General features: G+C 45.5%; 6 protein-coding genes across 7 annotated transcripts; 4 read left to right on the top strand and 2 right to left on the bottom strand.

Annotated features, from left to right (window-relative positions):
- Positions 1-62: 62 nt before the first annotated feature.
- On the top strand, positions 63-2,893 carry LOC118509666 (DNA replication factor Cdt1). Of its 2 annotated transcripts, XM_036050651.1 has the most exons (3): positions 65-359; positions 480-1,099; positions 1,170-2,893. In XM_036050651.1, the coding sequence occupies exons 1-3, from the start codon at positions 276-278 to the stop codon at positions 2,569-2,571; spliced, it is 2,106 nt and encodes a 701-aa protein (XP_035906544.1). In that variant the 5' UTR covers positions 65-275; the 3' UTR covers positions 2,572-2,893. The 2 variants fall into 2 exon arrangements, with proteins under 2 accessions (XP_035906543.1, XP_035906544.1); XM_036050650.1 differs by having other exon boundaries at positions 63-1,099.
- Positions 2,894-3,011: 118 nt separating this feature from the next.
- LOC118509702 (U3 small nucleolar RNA-interacting protein 2) lies at positions 3,012-4,772 on the bottom strand. Its single transcript, XM_036050779.1, has 2 exons — positions 4,420-4,772; positions 3,012-4,353 (listed from the first exon to the last, which is right to left on the bottom strand). Exons 1-2 carry the CDS (start codon positions 4,468-4,470, stop codon positions 3,052-3,054), a joined length of 1,353 nt encoding a protein of 450 aa, XP_035906672.1. The 5' UTR covers positions 4,471-4,772; the 3' UTR covers positions 3,012-3,051.
- A 1,386-nt stretch (positions 4,773-6,158) lies between these two features.
- On the bottom strand, positions 6,159-8,847 carry LOC118509687 (proton-coupled folate transporter-like). Its single transcript, XM_036050739.1, has 4 exons — positions 8,602-8,847; positions 7,941-8,496; positions 6,553-7,801; positions 6,159-6,486 (listed from the first exon to the last, which is right to left on the bottom strand). The coding sequence occupies exons 2-4, from the start codon at positions 8,182-8,184 to the stop codon at positions 6,405-6,407; spliced, it is 1,575 nt and encodes a 524-aa protein (XP_035906632.1). The 5' UTR covers positions 8,185-8,496; positions 8,602-8,847; the 3' UTR covers positions 6,159-6,404.
- A 2,598-nt stretch (positions 8,848-11,445) lies between these two features.
- Positions 11,446-15,910, top strand: LOC118508949. The gene is made up of 9 exons (XM_036048863.1): positions 11,446-11,688; positions 11,775-12,032; positions 12,100-12,743; positions 12,800-13,146; positions 13,995-14,176; positions 14,247-14,691; positions 14,734-15,089; positions 15,155-15,638; positions 15,713-15,910. Exons 1-9 carry the CDS (start codon positions 11,523-11,525, stop codon positions 15,768-15,770), a joined length of 2,940 nt encoding a protein of 979 aa, XP_035904756.1. The 5' UTR covers positions 11,446-11,522; the 3' UTR covers positions 15,771-15,910.
- Positions 15,911-16,105: 195 nt separating this feature from the next.
- LOC118509759 (charged multivesicular body protein 4b) lies at positions 16,106-17,940 on the top strand. Its single transcript, XM_036050890.1, has 4 exons — positions 16,106-16,502; positions 16,611-16,788; positions 16,886-17,145; positions 17,333-17,940. The coding sequence occupies exons 1-4, from the start codon at positions 16,322-16,324 to the stop codon at positions 17,389-17,391; spliced, it is 678 nt and encodes a 225-aa protein (XP_035906783.1). The 5' UTR covers positions 16,106-16,321; the 3' UTR covers positions 17,392-17,940.
- Positions 17,941-18,087: 147 nt separating this feature from the next.
- On the top strand, positions 18,088-19,151 carry LOC118509773. Its single transcript, XM_036050912.1, has 2 exons — positions 18,088-18,357; positions 18,430-19,151. Exons 1-2 carry the CDS (start codon positions 18,292-18,294, stop codon positions 18,811-18,813), a joined length of 450 nt encoding a protein of 149 aa, XP_035906805.1. The 5' UTR covers positions 18,088-18,291; the 3' UTR covers positions 18,814-19,151.
- Positions 19,152-24,171: the final 5,020 nt, after the last annotated feature.

Genomic DNA, 24,171 nt, shown 5'->3' with positions numbered 1-24,171 from the left:
TAAACAAACGCGCTTTCATCGACTTGCTGTGACACCGTGGGTTTCGTCGATTATGTAGAGGAATGCAATTCCTGCGCATCACCAGCCAAGTGCAGTTTCAAATTGGAGGGAAAATCAACTGACAGAACACCATCTTTGCGTCCCAAAAGTTGCTGGTGCCACACAGCGCCCGCGTTCGCTGATAAGAGTTTTCGGTTTGTGCAATAAGGTGGCCAGTAAAAACTGTGCAGACAGCAGATAGATTCAGTTTTTCCTGCCCGTGCAGCAACACAACGATGTCGCAGCCAACGGTCGCGTCTTACTTTAACACACGCAAACGCGCTGCGCATGATGCGCTTGGTGGTGCTGGCAGAGCTAAGGTACTGGTGCTGGAAAACTCTTCTGCACACACGGTTACAAACTTGACGAACAGTTCACTGAACTCGGATCACGAACAGTTGCGCTTCGTAGTTGCTAACGATAATAACTTTACTTTGAAGAGTATTGAAGCCGCCGGGAAGGACAATGGTGGCGCCAACCAATTTCCCGATCCAGCGGACCTGGGACGGCGCGTTACGCGGGCATCACGCGCCATCAAACGGATTGGTCCGGTCGATTTGGACGAGAAAACGAAAGCCCTGCTAGCGTCGGCCCAACCGAAGCTAGTGTCTTTCATAAAGAAGGGCAATTTGTCTCCGCAGAAACGCGCCCACGCGGCTAGTCCCTCGAAGCGTCCGGTCGTGCCAGAGAAAAAGGTTGCATCGCCGGAAAAGGTACAGGCTGTTGGAGGCAGTGCCGCGCCTCCTCCGGTTGAATTTTCCCCCAGGAACAACATAAACAATGTGGCTAAGGCACCCACAAAGCCAACCGTCGCCAGAACGCTGCAAATGGGGAAGGACAAAGATTCCCTGTCGCTGGCAGACATTCGCACCAAGCTGCTCCAGCATCCTCGTCTGCCGGAGCTTAAGACAAAGCTGAACGCGATACAGAGCGGCCTAGACAAGGTGGAACGTCTGCGCAAGGAGCGTCTGGAAGGAAAGAGCAAACCTTCCCTGTCGCCGGCAGTGGCGGCGAAAAATCTGCAGCAATTTTCTACTCTGGACGTCGAGGTGATGGTGAGGTAAGAATCGTCGCCTGCCATTAGCCTAATGATGTGCGGCGAGCCTAATTAGAGCCTCTTTCATTCACAGCCCAAAGAAATCGATCGCCTCTCCTTCGAAGCTGCTTCGCACACCGACAAAGGACGCATCGAACTCGCTGTCCCCATCGAAGAATGTAACACCCAAGCGTATATCGGCGCTTATGAGCCCGATTAAGGATCCGTCGGCGGGTACACCCATCCAGGCCAGTCCGAAAAAGCTGCCCGCCTATCAGCGCTTTCATAATCTGGTTGAAGCGGGCACGCCTACGCTGCAGCTCCCGTTCAAGTACCGATCGTTGCTGGAGTTGTTCAAGTGCACGGACACGGTCTGCTCCATGTTTCACAATCGCAAAGAGCAGATCACGTTCAAGAAGCTTAAGCCAGCCGTTCAGCGGATGGCGCGGAAAAACTTTTTCGAATCGCACCTTGCACAAATTCAGTTCCTCTTCCCGAACGCTTACAATCTGAGTCAAGAAATGACAAAGAACTACGGTTCGGCTACGAAGCACGAAACGTACCAGCTGGTAATCCGACCCAACATTGCGGAAGGTGCCGAAGCAACGAAGCAATCGCAGGAAGCTGATTTTATTCGTACCCTACCGAAGCAGTCCGTCAATCCGCAGGCATTGCTCGAACGTTATCAGCACTTCCGCCGTTTGCTGTTGGAGAAAACGAAGGACGCACATGAAACGTTTCTCCGAGCGCTGGATCCACCGTTAAACATCGATCGCAACAAGCTCGTCCGCTGGCACGCTGATTTCGATCTGGAAAGCTGTCCCGACATCGAGAAAGCCGAACTACCACAGCCACCAAATGTGGAGAAGTTCTCCTCTGCCCGGGATGTCCTTTCGACGGCACGAAACCTTTTCAGCTGTGGTACTGCAATGGACCGGGCGCTAGCACGGTTGGAGGAGAAAAAGAAACAAGAAGCAACTGCAGGAGCAGGAGCAGTTGCATCAACCACAACGAAGTCCGCAGAGCCGGAGGATAAAAAACCTGTTCTTGTCAAAGAGGAGCAGCCTACCAAAAGCACCACCGACCCGACGGAACATCTGCTGCGCAACGTGCCCAAAGCACTGCTCGAGAAAATACGCGCGAAACAGGCGGCAAAAGCTTTAGATCAAATGACTAGACGACCGTCGCAGGAGAAGGAAGCGCTAAAGTACAGCCGGCTGCCGGAGATTGCACGCCACCTGCGGAATGTGTTTGTGACCGAACGGAAGAACGTGCTACCGCTCGAAACGCCTGTAGTGAAAATCGAAAACAGTTACCGCGGCAAACTGACGCTACAGGAGCTGGAGGAGCACATCCGCATGATAGCCCAGCTGGTACCGTTTTGGTTAACGTTACCGGAGGTCCGGAAGGTGAAGTATGCCAAAATTGCTAAAGACTGCGAAATGTCGAAGGTTTTGGATGTGCTGGAGCGGAAAGCGAATGAAGCAGTTCAGTAACGACGCGAGTACCTTATACTTTCGGAAGTCCAAATTTTTAAACACATTTTTGGATGCATTTTTGTCCTCTATAACCTCTCATTTTTATTCTTAACCATTTGTTGCGCCGCGGTTGCAAGCTCTTTCTTTCTGTTTTTTAGCACCGTGATAATTGACGCTTGATTGATTGCAAAAGTTAGATAATTTCTTATTACTTAGTTCAACGAAAGTTTTATTCCTACCCGTCATTGCCAGTTGCATTGATTCGTTAATAGTTTCGTGTGTGTGTGTTGATTTAATTCATGTGTGCGAATTCGAAATAAAACGTAAAATGTTAAAAATATGTCGGCATGTTTGTAAGCAAAAGGCCAGGAAAGAACAAGAAATGTAGATTATAATTATGTCAGATGCTATAAGATTCTTTCAGCAGCAAATTTTACTTGCAACCCGTTAGAAAACGGTTTAAATTATTTGCATAGGGTTTTTCTTTATTGTGTAACTTTACAAATCAATAGAGAGTGGAATCATTAGAACCTGATTCTTGGTGTTGCGCAGTGTCCACCAGCGCCCCAGCCGGTGTTCCTGCCCGATCGCCACCACCAGAAACCGTCCATCGCTAGTAAACTCGATCGCGTTCACAAATCCCTCGACGGGAATTTGTAGCAAGGGTTGAATTGTGTGCCGTTTGTTAACAAGCTTCCACACGCGAACAGTACCATCGCAAGACCCGGACGCAACAATGTCCGAGTTGGCCAGCACACCCACCGCACTAATCCAATTCGGATGCCCAACGTCCTGCTGGCCGTGTGCCAGCTTGACGCGATGCAGTGGCTTCTTTTTCCCGCTGCTCCACAGCGAGAACGTTCCCTCCACCGAACCGGACACAAACAGATCGTTGCTAACAAACTTTACGGCGGAAAAGTCTTCCGGGATTGAGTTGAACACTAGCTGCGACTCTTCGGCCACCTTCCAGATGCGTATCGTTTGATCCATCCCGCCCGAGGTGACGATACGTTCGAGCGAAAGCGCATCAATGCCCGACACCTGGCTCTGGTGGCCGTACAGCGTCTCGATGTACACCATCTCCTCCAAGCTCCACACCTTCACCGTTCGGTCCGCGCTGCAGGAGAACAGTTGGTACGAGTTCCGCCTGAACACAACGCCCGTCACCGTTTTCGAGTGTCCCTTGAGTGTGTTTCGCTGTACCAGGCTAACACCATCGAGCACCTTTATCTCCTCCGTACCGTCCGCCACCACCAGGTACTTCATATCGTGGGACACGGCGATCGAGTGAATGACACTGTTTTTTGCCTGGAAGTAAGCTGTGCGTTGTTTCGATTTTACGTCCCATCGAACGACCCAACCGCTCTTGCAACCCACATACAGGAATGCATCGTCCTCCGACAGGGCACAGCAGGTCGGCGATAGACGCTGCTTTTTCCAGTGATACGAGACGGCTTCGGACAGCTCGTAGCCGGTGTACTTCCCGCCCAGTGTACGGTGCGATTTGCCCGACGCGCTTAGAAACGATTCTTTCAGTGTACGGGCCACCCCACTGGCGAGTTCACTTTCGTCCGCATAATCATCGCGCTCCTGTTCCTCTTCCTGCACCTGGCGCAAATACTGCTTGGCCAAACGGATGCGCTTGTCCTGGGTGGTTTCGAGCGCTGCCACATCATCGTCAATTTCGTGGTGTTTCTGTTGCTGTTTCTCTACTTCTTCATCGCTGTCGATTTCTTCGTCATCGTCCAGGCGGGACGTTTTGCTTGGTATGATGCTATCTTTCGGTCCGCTCTTGGAACGCTGACGGGGAAGAAATTTGCCAGATTAGGCACGAGTTTCCAGTGGGAGATTAAGCGTCATACTAACCTTACGGTTGAACTTTTCGTTCTGCTTTCGACCAGCTTTAAACAAAGACATTTTACGTTGGTTTTACTAACCGATTCTTAATATTAAACCTAATTTAATTCACTTTTCGATCCCTCAGCCAGAAGAACAACAAACCGCATGGCTCGGCGCAGTACACAGTCGTTGACAGCCGTATTTGTTTTGATTGTGTCGTTAAGCAGCGTTTAAACGGCAGACAACGTAAATGACAAATGTGTCGGAACTGTTTGTCGGAACATGCGGTGGGAGCACATGGTTAATTTGAAAATTACAAAACGGTTCTGAACGCCAGCTGAGATTATTTCCCTTTTTTAACAACTGAGATCAAAACCTTTCCCAAGGAAGCTTTTTCTTAAGAAAGTTTCATTAAATAGCGCTTAGTGAGCATTTGAGGCATTGTAGTTTCGCTGTTTGTAACGAATAATCGGTTGTATTTGGCGAAAGGAAAGGAAATTATAATATGTATGGGATACTGTACCCAGCTGCAGTGCGAGGCCCACCCTATAACAACATAAGCAGCGAAAATCGAAGCGAACCGTGCCTACTATGGACTCCACGGCGGCGGGTGATCTTTGGGGTGCATGCTTGTAGATCGTGTGGAGAAAGTAAATGAACCACGAGCTAGCTGAACTCTTTGGCAGAGCAGGTATCCTGCCGATGAGGATGCCAGACTCATAGCTCACCGGAAAAGTGCTCATCAGTGATCGGTTTGGCACTTGTCACAACGAGTTCGCTGAGGTGGAGTTTAACCTGTCGGAGATCGGCTGCTACCGTGGCTAAAGAATTTTAACCTGGTTTTTTAAAGAATGGACCTGGTTTCCTGGAGAATGATTGATGACGTTCTTCTTCTTCTTCTACCATGTGTGGCTTCTTATTTTTCTTTGGCCTAAAGACCTTTTACGAGGCGGTCCGGTGGCCGAGGCGACAACGGCGCCGGTCTTCACACGGCAGGACCGGGGTTCAAATCCCATCCAGACTGTCTCTCCTTACGCAGGGCTGACTACCTTGCTACCGGTAAAATCAAGTCACAGAAAGCCAGAAATGGCAGGCCGAGACCTTTCGAGGTTGTAGCGCCACCGAAGAAGAAAGAAGATGAAAGACCTCTTATAAGCCTCGCCTTCCATTTCTAATTTACTAGACTTAATGATACCACGTAGTTGGATATTCAGGCCTCACTACGGGGGAACGGAACGGATGGGATATGAACCCCGGTCGTGCCGTATGAAGACCGCCGCCGTTGTCGCCTGCACCATCGGCCCGCCCGGCCATGTCTAATAGACCATGAAGGAAATAAGACTCTTATTTCATCATATGTTCATAACCATCATTTGGGTTAGGCAGTATAACAAAAAGATGAATTTCTTGATAACTGTCTACATAGAAACAACTGCATTGGCTACTTAGTATTTGGGAAGTCGCCAGGATCCTCGTCACTCAAGAGGCCTCCTCGACTGAGCCTAGGCATGTAAAGGCTCCTTACTTGTTGCTTACGTGGCTCAGACGATTCCTAGTATATGCTCATAGTTAATATAGCCAATGCTATGCTGAAGTTTGAATGTAGGATATTCAATTTTTTCATCTATTATTCCCATAGCTCGAGCCTCACATCTAATTTGGATCATTCGCCCGTTAGCAAATTTTGACGATAGAGGAATGATGGAGTGGGAAATTATACCGAAAAAAGACACCCCACGAATGTTGTTACGCAGTGGCGTGGAAAATTGACTTACACAAAAGGCTTGAATTTATTTGTACACATCTGCTTCCTTAAATTTGTTTAATCTAACGCCTTTGTTAACATTCTAACAACTTAGAAACGGAAGTATGCATACACACGCGACGCTCTCGATTTTAATACTTACATACACATCACATTTGTAAAAACATGACGTACACTAACCATTATTTATTATCATGACTAGGAACATTCCGGGGACACATGGCGCGCCGGGGCGCGTTCACGTTTTTCACGTTAATATTTCGCTATCTTGTGTAAACAGCGGATCAACCTGAGCTTTCCTTCGCTTACGCAGCAACACCGCAATGACTCTGGGGAGGGATAGAAAATGAATGAAGTTAAACGCAATGCTTAGATTTGTAACTTCCACTACTCACCCCACCAGCACGACGTTCAGCGAAAATATTCCTGACGACACGAAGTTAAACACCTGCGGAGACGTTGCAACGGTCGCATTGTAGATGTAGGTAAACAGAGGCGCAGAGGCCAACGAAACGGTGTTCGTCATGGCCATCGCTATCGAGTAAAACTTGGCAATTTCACTCGACGGTATTATAGACGAACAGATGGCCATCAGGGCGGCGCCTTCGGTGGCTTTCAGCGGTGTAATTCCGGTGGCCAGAAACAGTTCCCATCCTTGGCGCGCGAGACCCTTGATGAGCGCATCGAGCGAATAGTTGAGTACGGAAAGCAGAGCCAACCAGATATCCGGTAGCTTGAGTAGCGTCTTGAGCACCGATATACCGATCACATTGCCAGCCACTATAGATAACAACTCCACCGCCTGCCAGATGGTAAACTCCTGTATCGTCCAGCCAAAGCGGCGTCGCGTGTAGAGGAAGAACACGGTGCCACCACCTGCTCCGAGCACCGTTATCACACCGATCGAGATCGTCAGCCATACGATGCCTCGATCGTACGAGGATCGTTTCTTAAAGAACGTTCGAAGCAACTCGCGCAAGTGGCTTAATCGGAAGATTTCTCGCACCTGCCGATGGACCATGCTTGCGTCCGGTTTGATGCTATCCTCGAGACAGAAGTACAGAAAGGCACAGCTGGCGGAAACGGTACCAGCCGACAGGAAGAACATGGTGGGCACATTGGTCCACTGCAGGATGAAGCTGCTCGACAACAGCCCCACGAACGCACCGAGCATGGTACACGCCTGCAGGATGCCTATCCGCACGGTCCGATTGTCCTCCGTCGTCGTATCGGTCAGGTAGCTGAAAATGGCCGCCATCAGCACGGTGCTACCACCGAGCACTGCGGCCGGTATGTGCGCCACCACGTAACACCAAGGATCCACCAGGAAGTGCTTCGATAGGAGCGACAGTATACCGATCATGACATACGTCGTGATGAACCCCACCGACGGAACAATCATGGCCGGCTTGCGGCCAAACTTGTCCGACCATGGTCCCATGAAGAGGGCGCAGAGCGCGGGCAGCACCGACATCAGGATCGTGTTCACCATCGTGATCTTGGCCGCGTACGGTTGCACAATCGTTTCGAGCTGGGCCACATCGGTGGAGTTACTTTTGGTGCCCAGCTGGGCACAGAGCGCACGGTCATAGCCGAGCGTAACGACGCACGATTGATAGATAATTTGGTCCGCAAGCACCACGCCTTTAGTGGGAAAGAAATACGAGCAGGTCACAATGAAAGTAGGGGCTAAAATTGCACAGTCACTTTCGGTGGCGTTGGCTTTTTACAGACGTCCAGCGATAAACACAATCTGACCAATTAAAGGCGCACTTTTGCTTACCTGACACGCTGAGCCCGAAGCAGAGCAGTACCAGTATCGGTTCGAATGTACAGAATCGATCGGACACGCTGGACACTATCGCTCCGCTCGACGAGCAGGTGGATGAAGCGGCCGTTGCTGCTGGTGGTGCTGCTGTTGCTGAAGATGAGGCAGCCATAGATGTTGGTCTGGACGGTGCCAACAGCGGAGTGTCTTCGTCGCTAGTGCGACCATCCAGACTGGGTCGGCGCATATCGCTTCTCATCGCTGCACTAATCCGCACCAGGCGTCACTACCGCGGAGCAAAACGGTTTTTCGGTCACTCACACTCACACTAGAGCTGGAGACGCGTGGACACTGCTTTATCGCACCTAATGCGCTAATTATCTTTCCTCACAACCACCACCGCGGTGGCGTTCCGGCAGACAGACAACTAGGGGGTTGAATTATGACTCACACCAACACTGACGGAAGCGTATTTTCACTATCACATGGCACCACAATCAACGCGGTTTTTTTTTCTCACACCCTAAAACCACCCTCACTGTGCGCGACTACGACCTTCGAGCTGGTGGATCTGTACCGAAGAGAAAGCGTCCAATTGATCAGCAGCATGATCAGTTGAAAGCGCAGGCGCACAGTGACACACTGTCCCGCGTGGATGCTGCAGCGTGGTACCTACCTTCGGCAATCGTTATCGATATCGGAAACTATTTCGTACGTAGTACGATCGGAGCATAAACACTGCGTTGTGTAAACTAAGCCGCACAATGTTGCCGGAAAGCCACGGGCTGATGCCGATGATAATGTGATGATAGTGCGCAGCGGGTTAGTGACGCGAGAGCCTGCCCGTTTCTTCGTTGGTGCGCGTCCGTACGACTGGCGCGGCCGTGTGCTGGAGCTTGTCTAAGGTAACCGAGCCAGAACTGTGCCAATCGAACCAGTAAAACTCAACACGCATCAAAACAATGCTCTCGAGCGATATCGATGATGATTTGTCACCTGCGAAGGAACATTGCCGTACCGTGAATGAATCAGAGTCAACGATAGCGAGCGGGTGGGGGAAGGGGGGATTGAGGGTGGCCAATCATACCAATTACCACCCCACCCCAGCGGATGAACTTGGGGCGATAACGATGCACAGGTATGGATGGTACATTGATTGTACACACAAACGCCTTCTCTAGCGGTGGCCTGGCGCACATCTGTTCTAGCGATCGAGCGGCTTGCCTGTTGCTTTCCATTGTTTTTCAGCTAATGATAGTGACTGTGTGCGAGTACGGGTGGGAACTGGCGTTCATTTAGTTTACATTCGTTAGGCCTCTGTTGGGCAACAACGTTTCCAGTTGTTGTGATGTAGTTCCAGATGCATGTTCCGGGGTTGCATTCCGCTTATCTGCTCCATCCGATTGTCGCATTTCAAACATAACCGACATCCCGTACGGGGGGGCTGCAGATTGGTAATCCTTTGATAAACTAGTTACAGTTCCTTCAAACAGTACATTGTTGTGGAAGCAAACAAAGGACAAGACAGTTACGACTACTGAATTTGTGTGACCTGTAAAGCAAAGTCCTTTTGAATTTTTTGTACGGAATAGTTACATTACATTACAGCATTGAAATACGTTTACTTCGGCTCCATTCATCGATGCGTCCCTTCGAAGCCTTCAGGACAACTCTTGAAGTAAGCATTAGGACTCTAATCATCTACTCCTCTGTTCATGCAGATTGAGAGGGTTTTGAGCGATAGATCGGGTCTGCCCAAAATGGTTTACTGTCTGTTCTGAGTTAAATGACTTACTTTACTTTGTCCTTGGACTAAATCAGCTAAGTCGCTTAGTATTTTTGTCCCCGTACGTATGTGTGAAATGACAAAAGAGGATTCTTTATGCCGGTGAATTCTTTGAGCTATTCAATGTTCTCCGATAGGCTGGTCATGTCATGAGAATGGTACCACACGATCCAACATAAACAATTTAAATTTTAAAGGACGGCCTGGCCGTATTGCTTACGACGAACTTACCATACAATATACAATTCCCATCGGTTGGAAGGTATTTTTTTCCCAGGATCCGTGAAAGGCACCTTATCCCTGGTTTATTCGGTAAGGACGTTGAGCGTTGTTCCGTGGTCCGAAAGCAAACATTCCATAATCCATGACAGATAATCCTTTCCATTGCGTGGGCCTTTACCGTGGTCCACATATTTATTGGAGCTTTTAGTGTTGTATGTCTGGTCCGGTGTAGCTGACTTGTCTGACAAGTGCCGCGAAAATTATTGTTATTTTATTTTATTAATAATAAATCTGTAAAAATATCTGTCACAAGCACTTAACAATATGGAAGTGGATGAGTGATTTCAGGATGTGGTTACAATGACGGAGACGGAATTGGGATTCAAGAAAATTAGAGTCGTACAGGCTACAAGCTGTAAAGGACGTAGTGTCTAAGGTGGGATGAGATATCTATCGGAGGTTGGTTGAGCAGATAGGCGAGAAGGGGCATACATGGGGACACATGCCGGAAGAGTACCCTTCAGTCGATCCAAAAGCAGAAGTAGTAGATGGAGTCCGGACAATACATGCATAACCCAAACAGGATCAAAGCCAACAACAGAAAACGGGACTTTAAGCAGAGAGGGTCACGCATTTCAGAGAACAGTCCTATGATAAGACCTACCGTCTTATTGGGCTTATTGAGCAGCAAATCAATTTAAGGAGGACAAGCGATACTTCAACTTAGTGCCGTATAAAGAATAATTCTACTCGATCATACGAGAAAAGCAATCGAACGATACGACAGGAGGGCTCGAAAGCTGAAGTCCATTAGAAAATATTAATATAAAATCATGTTATATTACAATATGACCTTAACTTTGTCGCTGACACATGATAGGAATGGATCACCACCAAAGCCAAGCTGCTTCAGTTTAAAGAGTAGGATTTTTTACAGGAATGTTTCAGAAAAACTGCTTTTAAGTCGGCTTAATAACATCGACTTGATGGTTAAGGACCAAGCTGAAAAAGGTAAAGGAAAGAGTGTAGATGTGATGGAACGGTCTATCTTCTTGTAGATCGACACCAACCCATTCAAGCGAAATCAGGAAGTTGGAAGGCCAGGATAATGGATTAGCAGATGATGGCGATCGTTGATCGTGATCGTTGTGGAGGACTTCTTCATAGGGCTAAGCTTGCAAAGCAGCTGTTGTTCTTCAAGCCACTTAAGTGTCGAGTAAAGAACAAACAGTTCAAAATAATAAAAAAAACATTATAAATGAACAGATTAACAGAGCAGGAAATTACTTCCATTGTAGAGACCCAGTCTACGATTCGTGAGAAGTGATCCGCAGCGAGGTACCGGCATCAAGGGTGATGATTATTACGACCGACTCCTTCCAAGGTAATAGCGTATGAAATGAACTTTACACGCAAACGAAAATCGGTGCAAAGTTTTTTTGTTTTTTGGTTTGTTTTCCTACCCAGCCGATATCAATACAACACACAAAAATCAATCGACCACGGCATGTGTGGCAAGATTTTGATAACCTACTCCCAAGGCACCGCCGCAGACCACAGACCAGAGCATCAGTGGCACAGTGATCACCATGGAAGAAGGACGCTCCGATAGTGTGTACTCCAGCGGCGAAGAGGATCTGTTCGCCAAGCAGAGTCTGATGCGGTTGCGAAATGCAGCCCGCTGGCGCGAACAGGCTCAGTACATAAGTTTCGAGCCGGCGCTTCTGATTTTCTGCTTTGCCATGAGCATATCAGGTGTGTGTGTGTCTGTGAGGAGTGGGTAGTTTATGTTTTAGGTGGGATACGTGAGATATAAATTGTCCTTCGTGTGTTTTCGGCAGAGGTCGTACTCGCGAACCACATCATCCTGCAGACGTGCGTCGTGGAGGGATTCGATAGCAGCGACTGTCAACTGCTCAACACCGATTCAAACTCCTCCCAGCGGGAACTGATCGAAACGAAGGTGCAACCCATCGCGGCCAACATAACGATGGTGATCGTGATTATAAAGTCCGTAGTTCCGGCGCTGAGTGCGCTGCTACTCGGTGCGTGGTCCGATCGATACGGCCGCAAACCGACCATGCTGATCGCGAGTGTTGGTGCGTATTACCCGGCGGTACCATCCAAGGACTCCTCCAATATCGTGCTCTCTTCTCCATTTTGTAGGAGTTCTGTGTTCCTTTCTGCTGCTGACGGTGCTTACGTTCCTATCGATGCAGGTCACCGTGACCCCGTGGTATTACACGGCGGCTTATCTTCCGTTCTCGCTGCTCGGCGGCATGACCGTGATTACAGCGGCCGCCTTCAGCTACCTATCCGATGTTACCAACGAACAAACGCGCACCATGCGGATGGGCTTCATGGAGGCGTCCATGATGACGGGGGCGTTGTTGGGCTTTCTTTCCAGCAGCTACATCCTGGAATGGTTGAATGTGGCGGCTACCTTCGCGATAGCTACCGTGCTGATCGCACTGGCGATCGTGTACGTTATTTACTGCACCGAGGACAGTATCATACTAAGCAACAGCAACAGCACCTGGGAGAAGCTGCGTGATCTTTTGTCGTGCGAACGGTTACGGGAGCTTTCGGGCACGTTTTTCATGCGCCGTTCGGGGTATGTGCGGGAAATTTTGTGGGCCATCGTGCTGCTGACGGCGCTGACCGAGCTGGCCGGTGGTAGTGGTGGTGTATTTTATATGTTCACGCGACGAAAGTTTGGATGGGATTTGAAACAGTTTAGCTACTTTCAGTTTGCCGATGTGCTTACCATCATTTTGGGGAACGTGATTGGTATTCCGATACTGAAGCAGGTAGGCGAGGGGGTTTGAGCGTAATTGCTATAGCTAATCGTTTGTTCTGTTTGCAGCTACTGCACTGTTCCGACACTACCGTGGCGATAGTGTCGATCGCCAGCTACATTGCAGACTCACTGATCATGGGCTTTGCAACCAGCGGGTGGATGCTCTACCTTGCCATATCGATTACCGTCCTGAAGGGAACGGACGGTGCTGCACTTATGACGATTTGTTCCACCATACTGCCTGCCGGCGATATGGCCAAATTCTTCACCATGGCACTATCGTTGACGGCCGTCGTTCCGCTACTATCCGCACCGCTGTTTACGTTCGTGTACAACAGCACCATACAATTCGCGCCGGAAATATTCAACTTTATAGCCGCCGGGTTCTTCGGTGTCGGACTGTTGCTGATGTTGTGAGTAGCGAACGCATTGGTGAGATTATCGAAACGATTTTAATGTTGATTTTTCCCCTTTCTACTATTGTTTTGCAGCATCATAACGAATCTCATCCGACGATTTTATCAGCCAGAATTGCTGTTGTAGTTTGACGAAGAAGAAAAGAAGATTTTAAAATTTAATCTCCATTTTGTTCATTTTTGGACCATTTTCTTTTTTTTACTTCCACAAAAAATATGAAATAAAAAACCCCTCAACCGATGGAAAAGAATGTTTGTTTTGGTTTGCCTGCACCTAAACTAACGGGCAGCACTGTACGCCGATCAGCTGAGGCTTGTCAACGGGGATTACAATTCTGTTTCACTCTCGCGTTTGTTTTGACCGCATCGCTATCCCCCACCAAACAAGCGATATTGTGCAAGTGGTGCGTTGATAAGGGACAGGACAGGGACAATATTATTAGCAATACCATCAACAGGGCAATATCATTAGCCTTCCTCCACGGTGGGCGCTAGTGTATAGTTACTATCGCGCACTAGTTCCGCGGAAGGAATGCGTAGCTCTGGTGCCGTTGCACTAACCTCAGTGTTGTAGCAGCAGCAGCAGCAGCAGTCGATTAGTGTAGAACTCGTCTCCAACTCGGGTTGCCACGGTGCAGAGCAGGGCGGGCATTGGGGCGTAATTATCGTTTAGCATCTCTTTGTACTGCTAACCTGCTAGCGGGCCAGTTCTTTGTATTTAGTCGGGATGCGTCATCCGTCCGTAATAAGCACCGATTCTTAAAAACGCTTTCCAAAATAACCGTAAACGATCGTGCGAAATCCAAGGTCACAGTAGTCAGTAACAAAAGAAAACAACCCTTATAAGTTCGAAGCTGGATGCGAGATTCGCTGGCAGCGATGGAAGAGGATAATGAAAGCAGATCGGAACAAACCCCGGTGGTGGATCTCGTGACGGAACCAACGGCCCCTACCCTTGAGCGCAAGTATCGCTTTTTCATACTCGAGCCAGCAGTGTTTCTGATATTCTTCGCGTGGAATGTTTCGTGTAAGTAATGCTGTACAAGTACCGTGATAAGAGGGATGCTATCGACTCTAACACTCTTTGTCCATTTTAGCTGCCGTTTTCGCGAACCAGATCGTGTACCAGACGTGTACCGCCGCCTTCGGCAAGAACGAATCGCTGTGCGAACGGCTCGGGACGGAAAATGAAACGGAAGAGATCCAGCAGCTGGAAAAATCCGTCCAACCCTACTCGGCCAACATCCTGATGACGAAATCGCTGGTGGAATCGATCGTACCGGCATTGTGCAGCATGTTCATCGGGCCCTGGTCGGACCGTTTCGGTCGAAAGCCGGTGATAGTTGCCTCGTTTACCGGTGCCTTTCTAACCTACTCCACCGTCACGCTGATCAGCTTCCTGTCGATGTTCTACACGATCAACCCGTGGTTCTATGTGCTTGCCTCGATCCCGGTCGCCCTGTCCGGTGGAACCTGTGCACTGATTACGGGAGTGTTCTGTTACATAGCCGATGTGACGCAGGAGAAGAACCGTGCTACGAAGTGAGTTGTGCCCGTGCAGGTTGCTTACAACTAATTGCTCAGTGTCGTGTTTGCTTCCTTTTCGATCAACAGGATGGCGGTGGTGGAAGCGGCCCTGTTCACCGGCCTGCTGGCGGGAACGCTGAGCAGCAGCTTCATACTGCGCTGGACCAACGGTACGACCGTGTTCGCGATCGCTGCCGGGGCCGTCTTTCTCGGCCTGATGTACAACGTATTTTACATCGAGGAAAGCATTCAACCGAATGAATTGAGCGAAACGAACAGCAAGTTCCGGGAGCTGTTCCGGTTCGAGTCGGTGGGCGAGCTGATGCGCACCTGCTTCAAACGGCGACCGAATTACGATCGTTTGATCATCTGGCTGGTCATTTTGGCGCTCGGTGCGGACATATTCGCGTTGGGTAAGTGGTCGTTGTATGCGTGTTGGCATTACACCACTTTTAAACACTTCCAACTCCCATTTTAGATGGGTCCCAGACAGTGTTTCTGCTCTTTTTACGCGAACGCTTCGAATGGACGGTAAAAGATTACTCGTATTACGATGCAACCAGCATTGTGTTTATGATTTTCGGTAATACTGCCGGTCTGTACCTGATTCGGAAGCTGTTCAACCTATCCGTCACAATGCTGGCCGCCCTCGGGTTCTGCTGTTACGCGATCAACAGCACAATCCACGGACTAGCATCGGAACCGTGGCAACTGTACATGGGAGTAGCGATTTGCTTCATGAAGGGAATTGCGGGCCCAATGAGCAGGGCCGTCATCTCCAACACCGCACCCGCAAGTGATATTGGTAAGATTTTCTCACTGACAACATCGATCGAGTCGATCACTCCACTATTCTCCGCTCCGCTGTACACGTTCGTGTACAAGAGCACACTGTCGTGGTACCCGGGCGCATTTAACTTAATCACGGCCACCGTTTATTTCACCTGTGCGTGCCTATTGATGTAAGTGGAACAATTCTCCAATTTATGCGTGCCAATTTCGACTCACGAATGTTTGTTGTTTTTTCTCTTTCTAGATTTGCAAGAATCTTTCAAAGTATGCAACAGACGACTACATACACGTCGATTAATTAAGCAAGAGCCATGGTAGACATTGGATATCTACAGCTCTGTATGGACTAACAAACTCACGGGTAACGGTACCACTCACACGAATATATTTTGGAATGTGATAAAGTTTTACAAATTGTTCGGTTGGTGGAATATTGAACACATTTTAAATGAGTGAGAGTTTTTCGTGCTTGAGATTGAGATTTGCGCTTTTTGAACGAAAGAAATATAAGATTACCGTATATCTTGCTATAATTTGCTTTTTTTAGAAAATATTTGCAAAACCTTATCCAGACGCTTCCCGCTGTCCCTTCCGGTTCGGTAAACGTCAAACTGACACCAAACATGGCTGCCACAGAATGACGTTTGACGTAGCCTCTCCTACCTTGACATTGACTTTGTGCTCGACAGATGACGCATTCGTCGATTGGTTGGTTCGGGAAATCGTAGAAAAACACAAGTTTCTTTCTGTTTAGAATTTGTTATTTATTATCTGTGATCGCTATCGCATCTGGAGTTTTTTCCCAATCCCCACACTCCGATAGCACAGATTAAGAAGCAGCAAAACAGTGAAAATGAGTTTCTTCGGGAAGCTGTTTACGGGGAAAAAGGGCGAACCAGCCCCGACAGCGAGCGAAGCGATACAGAAGCTGCGGGACATAGAAAATATGCTCACCAAAAAGCAGGAGTTCCTAGAGAAGAAAATCGAGCTGGAGATTGATACGGCACGGAAGAATGGTACCAAAAACAAACGAGGTATGTTGTTGTTGTGGCGTCGCGGTCGGACTGATTGCCGTGTGCGTGGTGCTGTGACCACAACGAGCATGAGTCATAATCGCGGTCGACCTTTTTTTTTGTCAACAGCGGCCATCCAGGCACTGAAAAGGAAGAAGCGATACGAGAAACAGCTCCAGCAGATTGATGGCACACTTTCGACGATCGAAATGCAGCGGGAAGCGCTGGAAAATGCGAACACAAACGCGGAAGTACTGAAAACGATGAAGAAGGCATCCGATGCGCTTAAGGTTACCCACAAGGATATGTAAGTTGTTGCTTTGTGTGTGTGTGTGTGTGTGTGTAGTTTCACTATCACCGGACTCCCCCCCATGAATGACGCTGTCCGATTTTGATGCTTTCAGGAACATTGATGATGTGCATGATCTGATGGACGACATTGCCGAACAGAACGATATTGCGAACGAAATATCGAATGCCGTATCCAGTGCCGTTGGCTTCGGTCAGGACATCGATGAGGACGAGCTGGAGAAGGAGCTGGAGGAGCTCGAGCAGGAAGAGCTCGACAAGGAGCTGCTCGGTGTTCAGCCAGAAACCGACGAGCTACCGGAAGTTCCCTCCACCGACTTGCCTGCCAAGGCCAAGGAGAAGGAGAAAAAGAAGGGTAAGCTTTATGAAAGTCCAATTCGGCTCGATGTCGGTCGTTTCTTTCCGCTTGATTGCGTTTTACGATCGATGGCTGCATTTGTTTGCAAACTTGCAATCACAATGTCAAGCCATGCTTCCGATGCTTTTCCGGAGCGGCAAATAATTCGCAACAAACTAATAGTGACCGCTCTTGATCCCATTAGCTGCCGTCGCGGAGGAAGACGATCCGGACATGAAGGAGTTGATGTCGTGGGCAAACTAACTTCTGACTGGATCAGGACCTATGGATAACAAACCAGAACATGGTGTGCACTGCAAACAACACGTATTCGTATTCGTTGCAGTCATCTTATGTTAGTGATTAGGTTTTTTTTTGTGTCGTATAATCCACTTACATTTATTATTTTGCGTTCGTTGTTACGGGATGAAATCCGGGTGCATTAGTTCGTCCTCAAAGTGTAGGGTAATGACGCGATCGAAAGTAAATACCACTTCCTAACGAGAAACAGTCACAATGAGTTTAAAATTTGTATGAGTTTTTGCTTCGCGACTCGCGGTACACCACGCTTTATGCTTTCGTTTCTCTACGGTTTTTTTTTTTAATTTGTATTGTATACTGCAATCAGTTCAGTGCAAAGTGATGTACTCTTGTAGAGCGTGAAAGAGTACCAGAATAGAATGCTCGTAAAAGGATAAGATCGGAATCGGAGCGCGCGTTTGCTAGACGATGGATGGATAATCTGTTCAATAAAAACAAACTTCTGCAGGCAAACGTTAACTAACAGAGCGCCCGTGGCATTATGACCAGCAAGACAATTTTTTCACTGCCATGCGGTAGGAATAGTGACCCATTTCTTGGTGATACAATACTTTCCTTAACCTTGAGACTTAAGCCAGCTTGGAAAGCTGTTTAATGCAGGACTTATGTTGGTAACGGTTGTTACTGAAACTTTCGATTCTTCAATTCAAATTACGTCACGTACGCTCGCTGATGGGACATCATCGGTGCATATTGGAAGTGGGGTAGCTTCATGACTTTACCCGATTGAACCCGCCGAGCATATTAATTAGATGGAGTTTTATAATCCACATTTTCCCTGCCACCCGGGATAGTGGTAGCGGGCGACAATTGGCCACAGGTAGTGCTCATTTCACTATTCGAATGCAAAGCGATAAGTTGCGACGGTGTGCAGTTTGCTTTAGCAACGGCTTCATCGCTATGAAATCGGTAAGTGGTGCAGTGTTGGAAAGACAGTTACAAATCCCCCCATAAGTGATCTGCATCGTTCTTTCGTTCCAGATTGTGTGTTGGATTGTGCTGTTGGCCGTGGTGCAACAGGTGTACAGTTTCTACAACCCTTACGATTACAATTTGAACCTGCAGAAGTTTGAATATTTCAAATATCCTCCGCATGGGAAGAGGCTTCCACAACGTGACGCGTCCGTCGCACAGAAAGCGATTGCGGTGGTGACCTATTTTCACAACCTGCTAGCCGGACATCCGGTGCAGGAGCAACGATATTACATACCGTTCGATCCTAATCGGGCGATGCAGCTGCGCGGTGCTTATCAGCGGCAGTTTGGATATCGTGGTGAAAATTTGATCGCCCTGATCGGCAACGGGTATTCGCCGCAGGCTTTACGGCATTATGGGGCGATTGGGAAGGATTTCGGAAAATACTAAAATGCATCGCTAGTGCTTTAGATAAGTGTTTGATAGCTATTTATTGTACAGTAGTGCAACGGAGAGTAAAACGCAAAGGAATATAATGAGTTGATTGCAAAACTTGTTCAACGCAGCTCGCCACTGCCACTATCCGAATCTGTCCTACAGTTTCGAAAACAATCTGTTATACATTATCATGTACTGCAATAAATTGAAAAGTTGACTATTAATCAAACTTATTGCTCTAATTTTTCGATTGTAGTTAATGCTGAATGCGTTTCATAAATGTTTAGCATAATTATATTAAAATGAAATAAAAAAAACACAAAATCGATTAAATTTTTCGAACATTACAAGCCGACCCGTCAAACGTTAAATCAAATGTCAAACTTTGGCTTGGCGATTGGGTAAAAAGGTAAAATAGAGTCCCAAACAAAGATTTGACAGTTCGAAAATGGTCAGGGCTATTGCACACGCGATGCGTGTTTTGTCAATCGGAGGGGGGATGTTTGTTTAAATTTTGCATTTGGATTGTTACTGTGCAGGGAAGTGATCGTTTATTTTCCTCGACCTTTTTTATGATTTAAGACTAATGAAGAGCCTATATTGGTTGCTGTTTTAAATTGTTTCAGTTATATTCTACGATACGTTAATGATACGTCGCATACATTTGGTGAAAACGAGTTTGGGCTGCGCGTGGACACTTTGCTGCTTTGCTGCGGACCGGTTCAACTCCCGGTCGGATGTTTGTTACCGGAGGATGCAGAGGTGGCTGTTTATAGCAACAGTGGCCGCACCGTAACCAGCGCTAGCATCTATGACGATGCGCCTTAACAGCCGGCAATTCTATCAGTATGCGTTTCATACTGGTGTACTGGTGGTACAATGTGCAACCGAATTCTTTCCATCGCCGGAAGCAGCAGCATCCCGTTGGATGTTTGTCCCCGGATTATGGAGCAGTATAGGTTAGCTCCTAGATGTTTCTTACCTTTGGCTAAACCGGAGAAGAGCCCCTGTTCTATATTAAAAGGAATCGCTGTGCTGTCGGCATGTGCACCATATCATACCATTGTATGATTGTGCACTTGCATGCAGACAAAATTTGTGTTGATAAATCTCGTGATAAATGTGATTAATCAGTAATAAAAGATGTGATCGTACACCTAACGCGGTCGTGTTTTAAACATCTTTTAATGTGAGACATCCGAAACCGTTTTGGTAATTAGGCTCTAGTGGATCCGGGTGTGTTGTATTCTTTAACTTTTGAACGGATGTAACGTTATGCAATCACCGGAAAGGATCGGCGGAAGGCTATCATACAGAAAATTACGTACGATATTCATATATCTGTCCTGCTTTACAAGCCGTCTACCATGCTGATCGATCTCCTTGCAAGCTGGGCAGGTCATTCTATTTTAACATTACAGGATCGCAGTCTAACACATGGCGGTAGGTACCGGCTGCGTTAAGGTAAAAGGTTCTCTGATTCTACTGGAATTTCGAACCGTTTAGCAGTTCGTACGTTAATTAAACGGACTGGCTAGCTTACTGGCTAAACAACTAGCGCCTAACAGTGGACCTTGTGCTTGCTGAACTTGTGCTTGTAGCTCATAGTTGAATAAGACGGACAGCCTGTCTTTATCCATCAGACTCCTAATCATTTCTGTCCATCCATCCGAAGAAAAAGTAAAAATTTTATCAAAAATTGAATATACAAGTCGTTTCTGAACTTTGAAAAATATTTTTTTCATGCTCACCTTCCTGATCGAGTTACCTAATTCCGTAACTAGACACCACCTCTTGGAATAAAGACAAACGATGCCATTTCATCATTCAATCATTCAATGCTTTTTTTTGGTTTATTGCACAAAAAACTACTCGAATGCTCAATACATTAACATTATTCCAATGCGTTAATGTTCTACATTCATATGCCAACTGTTGATCAAAGAGTCCAAAATAATACCCAGTATGTAAATTTAAATTGTAAGATATTTAAGTAACAAAACTTGTTTTTTAATTCATGTAGAACGGCCTGGCCGTATTGCTACAAAACGTTAATCTTATCTAGTAAAAATAAAATTAGCAATACTTCACTGGCAACTCATGGTTTTAAAATATAGCAGAGGTTAATCATGTCAAACCCGATGTTTGTTTAATTTTCATTTTACAGATACAATTTATTTATTAATTAATTAATCCTGATTTAGATACCGAATCACAATACAGGGCTCATGCTGTTCCTAAGTTACATCAACGCTCTCACCATCATCCCATCCCACCAATGGGATGTACAGCCGAAAGTGACGCCAGTTGTGTCCGACCAAATACCAAGTTATAAATTTTTATTAAAGCATGAAACATCGGCCTGAATAACTAAATCATTTACATTTTATGAAACATTACGTTTCATAAATGTTTAAAGCAAAAGAAAAACTATTGCAAGTAATTTTTGTTCCAATTTTTGTGAAACCAAATCAACACATATGTACGCTCCAAAAAGTGGAATGCGAATGGTCTGATGTTTCTAACATATGAAATGTCATGAAAGATTTTTATCCAAAGCCTTCTCAGTCGTGTTTATTCGTCGCGTATCATTCAGCCACGTGTTTACTGAGGATTTTCTGAAAGTATTTTCATACTAAATGTTAATGGCTAATCCAACCTTTTCTTCTTGCGGCAAAAGGCGCTTCCGGGTGATGTGAAAGATATTCATTAACAAATTCTACTTTTTCAAACATTTACTCTTAGTTGTGTTATTATAAATCCGACTCTATGGTTGGCTCCTATAGGTTGGTGGCATTTCGTGATGGGAATCGAGGTTGTTCATTAAAGACTATGTTTTCAGCAAGTATTAAGGAATTCAGTCAGTAATTTAAAATTTATACTGTCGAAGTGTTTATTTCAAAATTGCACGATAATAGTTCTACCGATTTTAATTTAATTTTTAGTACACCTATGGTAAGAATGAGAATAATGTTTGCTGTAGTTATTAAGCCGCTAAATGTTCCATATGCTTGCTATGCTTCTCTATGTACCACGTTACCAGACGAGATACTGGGGAACTTTTTTTTGTATTCTATACATGATTCTCAGGGCAAGAACGAGTGTCCTGAATACAGCAGAAACATTGATATTCTTCCTGTCTATGTATTTGAGACTTTTCTGTATTGTCTCTTATTTTTTGAGAAATGCATTCAACCCTCTCCATTAGTATATACAAATGCTAGTTATAATTACTTGGACGCAGAAAGGCAATGGAGTGGTTAATACTACCATGCAAATACCAAAAACCCTCGAGTTCATTATTATTTCGGCATTCGGCCAGGTTGTAGTATCCATCTCTAAATATTTAAATATTATTTACATGAACTGGTAAGCGGTTGAATACATGGTTTCAACATTGAACATATTCCTTGAAAATGCAATATAACGTATATTTCGGAACAAAGAAGTATGTTGATGTAAGTTATGCTTTGTTCAAATGTCAACTGTTTATTTACTGACTGGTTTTTCACAGGATCATTCACAAAATGTCGTACCATGCACGCGAAGCTTGTCTTTACGGGTTGTTGTATTTATAAATATTGAATTCTATCCTGATTTAGTTATTCTTAATATAAATTAATTTTTAAATAGAGCTCATGTCTACGATACGTTTCATCTGACTAATCAAACTAAACAAGCATCTGTTTTTGGGAATAAAACAAAAGCTTGATGTTTTAGCTAAATGTGATAGTGACGTATCGTGCTTTTTTGGCATGCTATTATGCTATTGGTGCGGTCCCGGGGCGTGCAAGACTGACTATCATCCAGTTACCGGTAAAACAAATCATAGAAAGCTATAGAAGGCCAAATAGACGAGTTAGAAATTGTGAATTTGGGTTTAAGTTTTTACGATCGACGATTTTGTTTTCATTTTTTTTAATTTATAATATTACATTCTATTTATTCAATATTCATTCCAGTTTTTTTATAAGGCCTTCCTTATATATTTTCAAAATTTGGATTTGGCATGGAAGATGCTCAAAAAGTTGGAAAAATATGGAATAATTTGTTAAATTATCTTATCAATATACTTCGGGGGAGAGCCGCGGAGAAATCTAAGAATAATATCTTAAGAGGTGTTGTAAGAAACGTGTGCACTGCTTGATTGTTCTTTTTGAGGGATCTTTATTCATATTCTAGACCCATAGCATGCATTCCATTAATTCATTCAATCGTGACCGCTTTCGGGAATGGCATGCGGGTTGCCTATAAGGCGCAAATAATCGGTTTACATGAATAGCTCAAATCAAGATTCTATTGTGAAAATAACACAATACACTTTTATAGTCTTCTTCTTTGGCACTACAACCTCGAGAAGTCTCGGCCTACCATTTCTGGCTTTCTGTGACTTAATTTTACCCGTAGAAAAGGTAGTCAGCCTTACGTACGGGAGACTTTTATAGAAATACTTAAAAATAATTTACTGATTAAAATAGAGCAAAATAATCAGTCAATCAAAGCGAGCTAGGCACTTCACTCCTTCAATATTTGAGTCTTTTCTAGAAGCAAAACAAAAAACCCTTAAGCTCGTGTAAGTAAGTTGTGTTTTAAAAGCTGTAAATTTTGATGAATTCCTGAAACTTTATTTCTGTATTATACTTTACTTTCTATAGGTTTAGCTTTCTGAAAATTGTTTTTGCTCTTATATGGTAGGTTTCCGATTCCGAAAGGTACTCGTGGAAATCTATATTTTAAAAATGTCAAATGATCTCTACGCTTATGTATTCATCCAAAAAAAAATCTTTGGTCTCCATCAATTTTAGTTTTGATACATTTTAATAGTGCAAAAAAGGAATAATTAAACTGTGTGTAGAATTGTGACGTAAGTATAACAGGTGTATTTAAAAATAAAATGTTTTATGGTTTTTCAAAACTTTTTATTGATTTATTTTAGAACAAACAGGCCATATCTGAACCACTTATCTATCCCTTGTAAATAATATTTGCATGTTTGGAGATGGATACTACAACCGAAATAATAACCTAACACATAATTGTGTATTTGCATGGTAATTTAACCCCCCCCATTGTCTTTCTCATCTCAAGCGTGTATAACTTATATTTGTACACAGTCAAATAAATAAAAGCTTCTCATGCATAAAAAAATAAATAATAGCTTATGAAGATGGTTGAAAGCGTTTCTCAAAAAAAAAAAATTAAAAATGAGACAAATTCAAAACTGGTGCACATAGATATGCTTGATGAATATCAACTTTTCTGCTGCATTCACGAAATTTTTGTCTCCTTGATGTCCTGAAGTACATGATTACCAAATGAAAAAAATGCATTTTAATTTTTCAAAATTGTATCGATTCAACTTAACTTGTT

The sequence above is a fragment of the Anopheles stephensi genome, chromosome 3 (genome assembly GCF_013141755.1).
Source record: "Anopheles stephensi strain Indian chromosome 3, UCI_ANSTEP_V1.0, whole genome shotgun sequence".
NCBI classification, from domain to species: Eukaryota; Metazoa; Arthropoda; class Insecta; order Diptera; family Culicidae; genus Anopheles; species Anopheles stephensi.
This window is presented reverse-complemented; position numbering and strand designations above follow the sequence as displayed.

What these genes read in the sequence shown, in the direction of transcription:
- LOC118508949 (XM_036048863.1), top strand. Translation starts at nt 11,523, where the DNA reads ATGGAAGAAGGACGCTCCGATAGTGTGTACTCCAGCGGCGAAGAGGAT. An exon ending in GAGAAGAACCGTGCTACGAA is followed by an intron (nt 14,692 to 14,733) that starts GTGAGTTGTGCC and finishes CTAATTGCTCAG; the next exon opens with TGTCGTGTTTGCTTCCTTTT. An exon ending in ACCTGTGCGTGCCTATTGAT is followed by an intron (nt 15,639 to 15,712) that starts GTAAGTGGAACA and finishes TTCTCTTTCTAG; the next exon opens with ATTTGCAAGAATCTTTCAAA.
- LOC118509687 (XM_036050739.1), bottom strand. Translation starts at nt 8,184, where the DNA reads ATGAGAAGCGATATGCGCCGACCCAGTCTGGATGGTCGCACTAGCGAC. An exon ending in CTTCGGGCTCAGCGTGTCAG is followed by an intron (nt 7,802 to 7,940) that starts GTAAGCAAAAGT and finishes TTCCCACTAAAG; the next exon opens with GCGTGGTGCTTGCGGACCAA. An exon ending in CTGAACGTCGTGCTGGTGGG is followed by an intron (nt 6,487 to 6,552) that starts GTGAGTAGTGGA and finishes ATCCCTCCCCAG; the next exon opens with AGTCATTGCGGTGTTGCTGC.
- LOC118509702 (XM_036050779.1), bottom strand. Translation starts at nt 4,470, where the DNA reads ATGTCTTTGTTTAAAGCTGGTCGAAAGCAGAACGAAAAGTTCAACCGT. An exon ending in ACGAAAAGTTCAACCGTAAG is followed by an intron (nt 4,354 to 4,419) that starts GTTAGTATGACG and finishes CTTCCCCGTCAG; the next exon opens with CGTTCCAAGAGCGGACCGAA.
- LOC118509773 (XM_036050912.1), top strand. Translation starts at nt 18,292, where the DNA reads ATGCAAAGCGATAAGTTGCGACGGTGTGCAGTTTGCTTTAGCAACGGC. An exon ending in GCTTCATCGCTATGAAATCG is followed by an intron (nt 18,358 to 18,429) that starts GTAAGTGGTGCA and finishes CTTTCGTTCCAG; the next exon opens with ATTGTGTGTTGGATTGTGCT.
- LOC118509759 (XM_036050890.1), top strand. Translation starts at nt 16,322, where the DNA reads ATGAGTTTCTTCGGGAAGCTGTTTACGGGGAAAAAGGGCGAACCAGCC. An exon ending in TGGTACCAAAAACAAACGAG is followed by an intron (nt 16,503 to 16,610) that starts GTATGTTGTTGT and finishes TTTTGTCAACAG; the next exon opens with CGGCCATCCAGGCACTGAAA. An exon ending in AAGGTTACCCACAAGGATAT is followed by an intron (nt 16,789 to 16,885) that starts GTAAGTTGTTGC and finishes TGATGCTTTCAG; the next exon opens with GAACATTGATGATGTGCATG.
- LOC118509666 (XM_036050650.1), top strand. Translation starts at nt 276, where the DNA reads ATGTCGCAGCCAACGGTCGCGTCTTACTTTAACACACGCAAACGCGCT. An exon ending in GACGTCGAGGTGATGGTGAG is followed by an intron (nt 1,100 to 1,169) that starts GTAAGAATCGTC and finishes TTTCATTCACAG; the next exon opens with CCCAAAGAAATCGATCGCCT.